The 8347-nt window shown below is 49.2% G+C and overlaps 1 protein-coding gene across 2 annotated transcripts; it reads right to left on the bottom strand.

The window, feature by feature from the left end:
- Positions 1-373: 373 nt before the first annotated feature.
- Positions 374-3554, bottom strand: LOC119297644 (homeobox protein knotted-1-like 11). 2 transcript variants are annotated; one of them, XM_037575356.1, is made up of 7 exons: positions 3525-3554; positions 3297-3455; positions 2533-2653; positions 999-1183; positions 778-909; positions 533-669; positions 374-443 (listed from the first exon to the last, which is right to left on the bottom strand). In XM_037575356.1, the coding sequence occupies exons 1-7, from the start codon at positions 3525-3527 to the stop codon at positions 404-406; spliced, it is 777 nt and encodes a 258-aa protein (XP_037431253.1). In that variant the 5' UTR covers positions 3528-3554; the 3' UTR covers positions 374-403. The 2 variants fall into 2 exon arrangements, with proteins under 2 accessions (XP_037431253.1, XP_037431254.1); XM_037575357.1 differs by having other exon boundaries at positions 374-432.
- Positions 3555-8347: the final 4793 nt, after the last annotated feature.

The raw sequence follows: 8347 nt of genomic DNA, 5'->3' as shown, positions 1-8347 counted from the left end.
AAATGAAATAGAATCATATTTTTTATTATAGTAAGAATATTACAATGTCTTTACAAGTATCCAATAAAAGGAAAATTGCAAGGAAATAAAAGGAAATCCTAAAACTAATCTTCTAGTAATCTTTTCTTCTTTTTCTTCACTTTATCCCTGCAAAATGTAACAAAATAAACAGAAATACAAACAAACTATTTATAACATGTCAATATTGTCATTTTTTATAACATGTCAATACTGTCTTTTCCAGAATTACATGGTGTGAATATTGTATGAGTAAGATTATAATGGAAATGAATTGCAGAGGGCATATGAGGTTCAACACTAATCATCGACAAGATGGAAGCGCTATGTACATATATGGGGCATTCGTTCTTTGTTCTTACCTCTCCGACCGACCGCACCCACCCTACCAGGACTGCTCGGCGTTGCCCTCACCTGCATTGTTCCTTTCTTTTGAGAATGAAAGAGAGGGAATGAAAACCTGAGCGATTTCAAGCATGTGATGAAAGGATTGTTTTTGGGCCGATCGCCGTACCTTTTTCTCTTGCTCTTGTCTGACGAGGACGAGGTAGGGTTGCTGTGCCAGTTCCGCTTGCGCTGGTTGATGAACCAGTTGTTGATCTGCTTCAGCTGCAGCCCCGTCTCCTGCACCAGCCGCGCCTTGTCCTCCTCCTAGCAATACCCACCAGCGATGCTCATCAGTAGCACAACAAGAATTGCATGTAAAATGGTGACAAAGTTGCTGGCGATGACGGTATATGCGGGATGTCTATCACATACAGTTGGGTACGGCCATTTGGCGTGGGCTTGCCACCAAGCTTTCAGGGTAGACGCCGTGTCCCCTGGGAGCTTTCCGGCTCTTCGCTTCCGCAGTATCTCCTCCCTGATGTCCACAAGCTTTTCTCTATACCCCTGCAAAGTCAGGAAAATAATTTTGTTTACAGTTCAGTTTGGACACCAACATAGTGGCAGCTGACAGAATGGAAGGCAGCGAGTTTTAACTGTTTAAGCTCATGCTTCAGCTCTTGCCTCACGCGCTCGACCAAGGATCTCTCACCCTCGGTTAGCATTCCGAAGCCCATGCCATCTGACACATCATTCCCGTCAAACATGTTGCTCTCACTGTCGACCGGATTGTCTTCGTCATCGGATATAGTTGCCCCGGTGCCTTCACCAGGAGATGCCCCTATAGGAAGAATCGATATTAGCAAAACTCAGAACTGGCCAATCTCCAACTTATCCTGATCACATTTATATTGCGTCTTGCCTTGGCAGGTACTTATTCTTGCTCTAGTTTTTTTTCAGTACAATATATAACTAAGCCCATCCAGGCTTAATCTTGCTCTATTTTTTTTCTGACACAATTCTCATTATTATCTGAAGGCAAACTTCCATGTTCAAGCATATGCCTCTCATCGTAAACTGATTGATGATTACACATACAAACAGATTATGCAAAGTTCTATTGTCAACAAAAAAAAAGAAAAATCACTCCCTTTGGTTTTCACAGCGACACCAGTTTCCAGTGTGACTAGATAATGGCATGGTTTTCTCATAGGTGTGTGCCTCATGATGCCTATAGGCAGAATGGTGGAAAATGTGACGTAGCAAAAGGAACTAAAAACAGTACTATATGCAGACAATCAATATCCATTAATTAAATTCAAGTAAAGTACAATTCCACTAGAAATTTTGTAGCCATGTCAGTTCATTTTGACGATGAAGCATTATTCAATATGCAACACTTTTTTTGCACTACGCAAGGGGCTTCTTTTCCTATATGGATTATATGTCATTTTGACAAGCAACATAAAGTATCTGAAAGGGTAACCCTTGTGTGATGGTTCCCGATTATATAGTCCGTGACTGTTCCGTGTGGAAGCTAATTGCAGTAGACATATTAAGAGAGACTTTATCAGGACAGCTTAGCTAAGATTATGAACGCAAGGTACTGTCAGTTCGGTTGCATGATTGGTGCAACACAAGGTTCATGAATAACTGCCACATACACCGAACTGAAATCTCAAAAGGTACAGCTTTGAAGCCAGGTCCAACAGCTCAAAGTCTGCAACTCTTGTAACTAATAATAACATATAAGAAGGAACCGGTACTACTATAAAGGTGGACCTAGTATCTCATAGGACCTACAAGGGTGTGAATTATGACCTATATTTTATGTCACGACGCGCAATAATACAGGAAAATGGCCAGTCATCGAGCTCTTTCTAGTTGAGTTGAAAAACAAAATATAAGACGTTTTTGCAGTTCTTATATTCTGGTACAAAGGTAGTATTTGTGTTATGTTTGTACTCGCTGGATGCAGAGAGCAGAAGCAATGGATCCCTTCTTTTAAAAAAGAATTCCCCTATGGTTGAGATCCTATGAAACAGCGCCCCTCATGTAGCATGATACTTACTGTGACTATCAACCTCTTAATAAGCATGTAGTGTAGAGATTGTAAAACCCTCTTCCTAGAGAATTTAAGAAGCACTTATCTTGCTGCTGAACTAATGAAGTTAAGATGATGTATGGTACCTGTAAGACTTTGCAGAGTTTGCTCGAGCTCCCAGCAGGCCATCACCGCCTCCATGGCGTGGACGCGCACATGCTGCTGGAGCTGTTCCTTGAAGGAACAGAGGAGCAGCACATAGTGTGTCTGCAACAAGGAAAACAGAACCTTTAGAACACATATATAGAGAAAAAGGCAGGTGGTCGATAATAACCTTTACACAAGGAGAATTTCCATTTCCAGGCAAAGGAAGGAGCCCCTGCTTGCCTAGCAAAGGAACACTTGTAGTTGTTTTTTGGGGTTTGCTTTTGTCTCTATCGCAGAGGTGAGGCGCTTGTGGTTGAGGAAACAAAGTTGCTCACAGCTAGAGCCTAGAGCACGCAGTAAATTATTTTGAGGTGGGATGGGTAGCAATCAAGGGATGAACTAGCATAATACTCATAGTTGAAGAAGCTAACTTTAACCAAATCCACCGGCGGAGGTTAGCGAGTGCTAATAATCCCATGTGAGCTCGTGCGCAACCAATCAAACATGTTGTGTGCGTTGGAAGAAAAAGGTAACCTGGCTTAGCCTGTTTGAAATCCCAATCCTAGTCCCAACACGAGCAGGGAAATTTCATCGCCAAATCTCATCCAATCCCCAAATTTTCGAACCACACACGCACGCACGCCGCGTCAATCTACTACACATAACATAGAGCACGTGCGGGGCAGCCCGGCCCAGCCGGCGCGGGGCGTCTGTACGCGGCGTGAGCGTGAGGCGAGGAGGCCTGGTGTTGGTAGCAGCTCACCATGAAGAGGTCGAGCTCCTCGCCGCCGGCGGGCACGGCGGTGAGGGGCACGGGCGGCGGGGCGTGCGCGGCGATCTGCGCGTCGATGCGGGGGAGCTGGTCGACGGGGGTGGTGACGCGGAGGCAGGCGACGTGCGCCTCCAGCAGCAGCAGCCTGCCCTGCACATAAAACGAACCAATGAGGGGACAGGAGGGGAGATGAAGAAGATGGCCTGCAGCCACACGCACCATGGTCGGGGTCGGAGATCCGTCACCGGAGATGGCCTGCAGCCGTTGTCTCTGGCCCGGAGGTTGAGGCGTCGTACCTCCATGGCTAGGCTAGGCTAGGGTTTCTGGCATCTCCGTCCTGGCTTCTGTCGGCCCTGGATGGATGGTCGCAGCTCAGGTCAACGACGGGACGATGCGCCATGGATCTGGATCTGGGCGCTCCTCACCTCCCTGGAAGCTCGCCGGAGAAGGCCTTCCCTTCCCTCCCCTCCTCTCCTCTACTGGGAGAGAAGAGGAGAGAAGAGAAGAGAAGGTGAGGTGTGGCAGCGCTGCAGGGAGAGGAGGCCGCCATGACCGGGTTCCTCCTGCTGCCATGGTCGCCATGGCATCGGGCTAGGGTCTCTGCCCGACCAGGCAGACAGAGGAGAGGATAGGGAGGTCGCCGGCGCGGCGTGGATGGGCAGAGGAGGCTGCCGGAGAGGTGATGCGGAAGAGGAGATCGGCGGCGGTGTTGGGTCAGAGCCGGAGGAGAGGCGGGTGGCTGTGTCAGGAGGAAGGGGAGGGGAGAGAACGTGACTAGAGGGAGGGGATAAGGGGTGATAGCAATGGCGCACCGGTAGGGGGTGCACCATACGTATAGATAGCAATGGCGCATCTCTTACTGGTGCGCCATTACTAGTTAAAACTAGTAATGGCGCACTTTCCCCCTGGTGCGCCATTGGTAAGTCTGGGGAGGGGTGTGGGGCCAGGACAAAACTACTAATGGCGCACCACACACTAAGTGCGCCATTAGTAATATGGCCACTAATGGCGCACCCATATCTGGTGCGCCATTGCTATATAGCAGTGGCGCACCACATGTCTAGTGCGCCATTAGTGTCCATATCATCTATAGCCCTTTTCCTAGTAGTGAAGGGAGAGTTGTTTCATATGCCTCAAGACAGCTTAAACCTCACGAGTTGAATTATGCTACGCATGATTTGGAGTTAGCAACCATAGTGCATGCACTGAAGACTTGGAGACATTTCCTCATTGGAAATCATTGTGAGGTGTACACAGATCACAAGAGTTTGAAGTACATTTTCACGCAGAAGGAGTTAAACCTCAGACAAAGGAGATGGTTGGAGCTCATCAAGGATTATGATATGAGATTGCATTACCATCCTGGAAAGGCTAATGTAGTAGCTGACGCATTGAGCCGTAAGAGCCATGTTAATACACTAATGACGGGAGAAATACCAAGGGAGTTAGCCAAAAATCTTCATGAACTATGTTTGGAAATAGTTTCGAGAGGCTATGTAGCAGCATTGGAGATTCAGTCAACTTTGATGGATAGAATCACAGAAGCTCAGAAGACTGAAAAGGAGATTGCCTCTATAAAGGAGAAAATGAGCGAAGGAAAGGCTAAAGGATTTCGTGAGGATGAGCACGACACCCTATGGTTTGAAGACCGTGTTTATGTGCCCAATGACCCGGAGATCAGGAAGTTGATTCTGCAAGAGGCACACGATTCACCATATTCGATTCACCCAGGAAATACCAAGATGTATTTGGATTTGAAGGATATTTTCTGTTGGATCGGAATGAAGAAAGATATTGCAGAGTATGTAGCAGTTTGTGATGTATGTCAGAGAGTAAAGGCAGAGCATCAGAACCCAGCAGGATTGCTACAGCCATTGCCGATACCTGAATGGAAGTGGGATAACTTAGGAATGGATTTTATCACGGGATTACCCAGGACTCGTGTGACGCCTCCGATTCAATCGTACACTAATCATGCACGCAGACGTGTACGATCAAGATCAGGGACTCACGGGAAGATATCACAACACAACTCTAAAATAAAATAAGTCATACAAGCATCATAATACAAGCCAGGGGCCTCGAGGGCTCGAATACAAGTGCTCGATCATAGACGAGTCAGCGGAAGCAACAATATCTGAGTACAGACATAAGTTAAACAAGTTTTCCATAAGAAGGCTAGCACAAACTGGGATACAGATCGAAAGAGGCGCAGGCCTCCTGCCTGGGATCCTCCTAACTACTCCTGGTCGTCATCAGCGGGCAGCATGTAGTAGTAGGCACCTCCGGTGTAGTAGGAGTCATCATCGACGGTGGCGTCTGGCTCCAGGGCTCCAGAATCTGGTTGCGACAACCAGAAAGAAAGGAAAGGGGAAAAAAAGGGGGGAGAAAGCAACCGTGAGTACTCATCCAAAGTACTCGCAAGCAAGCATCTACACTACATATGCATGGATATATGTGTAAAGGGCCATATCAGTGGACTGAACTGCAGAATGCCAGAATAAGAGGGGGATAGCTAGTCTTATCGAAGACTATGCTTCTGGTCACCTCCGTCTTGCAACAGGTAGAAGAGGGTAGGTTGAAGTCCTCCAAGTAACATCACATAGCCATAATCCTACCCGGCGATCCCCTCCTCATATCCCTGAGGGAGAGCGACCACCGGTTGTATCTGGCACTTAGAAGGGTGTGTTTTATTAAGTATCCGGTTCTAGTTGTCATAAGGTCAAGGTACAACTCCAAGTAGTCCTGTTACCGAAGATCACGGCTATTCGAATAGATTAACTTCCCTGCAGGGGTGCACCAACTTACCCAACACGCTTGATCCCATTTGGCCGGACACACTTTCCCGGGTCATGCCCGGCCGCGAAAGATCAACACGTCGCAGCCCCACCTAGGCTCAACAGAGAGGCCAGCACGCCTGTCTAAACCTAAACACACAAGGGTCTAGGCCCATCGCCCATAGCACACCTGCACGTTGCGTACGCGGCCGAAAGCAGAACTAGCCCCCTTAATACAAGAGCAGGCTTACGTTCCAATCCGGCGCGCGCCACTCAGTCACTGGCGTCACGAAGTGCTTCGGCTGATACCACGACGCCGAGTGCCCATATCTTTCTCACGTAGTTGGTTAGTGCGTATAGGCTCGTAGCCAACTCAGATCAAATACCAAGATCTCGTTAAGCGTGTTAAGTATCCGCGAACGCCGAACAGGGCCAGGCCCACCTCTCTCCTAGGCGGTCTCAACCTGCCCTGTCGCTCCGCCACAAAGATCCACTCGCGGGTGCTCCACCAGCCGACCCGACTTTAGTCTCCACATGTATCATGTATAAAGTATATAGTATATACCCGTGATCACCTCCCGAGTGATCACGGCCCGATAGTATAGCACGGCTGATGGACAAGAATGTAGGGCCACAGATGAATATACTAGCATCCTATACTAAGCATATAGGATTACAGGTAAAGGTAACAACAGTAGTATCAAGGACAGGCTATGCATCAGGATAGGTATAACAGAAAGCAGTAACATGCTACACTACTCTAATGCAAGCAGTATAGAGTAGAATAGGCGATATTTGGTGATCAAGGGGGGGGGGGCTTGCCTGGTTGCTCTGGCAAGAGAGAGGGGTCGTCAACTCCGTAGTCGAACTGGGCCGCAGCAGCGTCGGTCTCGTAGTCTACCGGAGAGAAGAGGGGGAAGAAACAATGAATACCATGTAAACATATGCATATCGATGCATGACATGACAAGTAATGATGCTAGGCGGGCCCTAACGTGGTATGAGGTGCTACCGGTTAAGGGGGGAAACATCCGGGAAAATATCCCCGGGGTTTCGTGTTTTCGGGCATAGGAGCCGGAGGGGGAAAGTTGCGGGTTCGATAGGTTAGGGGTGTGTGGCGGACGAACGGACTGCGTACCCGGATTCGTCTCGTCGTTCTGAGCAACTTTCATGTTGAAAATATTTTAATCCGAGTTACGGATTCAAAGATATGATTTTATAAAGATTTTATTAATTTCTGGAATTTAATTAATTATTTATCCCAACATTATCCAAAATAGTAAATGATGACGTCGGCATGACATCAGAGTGATGTCAGCAGTCAACGTTGACCATTGACCTGGTCAACCTGACGTGTGGGTCCAGTGGGACCCACCTGTCATTCTCTGTTTAGGTTAATTACAGATTAGTTAATTTAATTAGTGATTAGGTTAATCTAATCAGGATTAATTAACTTAATTAATTAATTAATTAATAACTAATTTTATTAAACCATTTTTATTTTTAATTTTTATTTTTATTTTTAATTCTAATTCTCTTTTTTTAATAAAACATTATGGGGCGTGGGGCCCCATTGTCATAGGGCCAATGGGGGCCTTAGCATTACGGGCATGCGGACGTGCGCCCGAGTCCACCCGGGAAGGGGGCAACGGGCGCCTGGGCGGGCGCTCGCCCGCAGGGAGTGCGACGGGGTGAGGCCTGTGGCCAGGGCGGCCGCAGTGCTGGTGCGAGAAGGCGACGGCAGGACTGGCAGAGGAGAGGCCGGGCCACGGGCGGGTGCGGTGCGCGGGCACGGCGCGGTGAGCGCGCACACGGGACGGTGGGCATGGCGACGTCCAAGACGAGTAGGGGAAGAGGGGAGAGGAGCACGGGGAGGCGCTCATAGTGGCCGTAGGTGTTCGGGCAGTGGGTGTCGAGGAGGGAGACAGGGACGTCGTCGGCGTCGGGGAGGCAGGACGGTGGGGGAGGTCCGGCGAGATGATGGGGACGCGCGACGAGGTGGCGGTGACGACGGGCGACGCCGGCAAGGCGACGAGTGGGCGACGACCCGAGGCAGGGGCGCGGCGTCGATCTCGGGAGGAAGAGGCGCGGGAGGTCGTGGCGAAGCCCATGGCAGAGGGGCGATGCGGTTGGGATGGAGGGGCACCGGCGGGGAAGGGCCCCGTCGTGGCAGTGGTGGCGGAGGCGGGCGCAGCCCGGCGACGGCGGGGCGACGTCGGGCCCCGGCTTCGGGCTCGGGGGTAACGGGATCGGAGCGGCGTCGCC

Source organism: Triticum dicoccoides, chromosome 5A (genome assembly GCF_002162155.2).
Source record: "Triticum dicoccoides isolate Atlit2015 ecotype Zavitan chromosome 5A, WEW_v2.0, whole genome shotgun sequence".
Classification (NCBI taxonomy): Eukaryota; Viridiplantae; Streptophyta; class Magnoliopsida; order Poales; family Poaceae; genus Triticum; species Triticum dicoccoides.
Note: the sequence above shows the minus strand (reverse complement) of the source record. Positions and strands in the feature narration are given on the sequence as shown.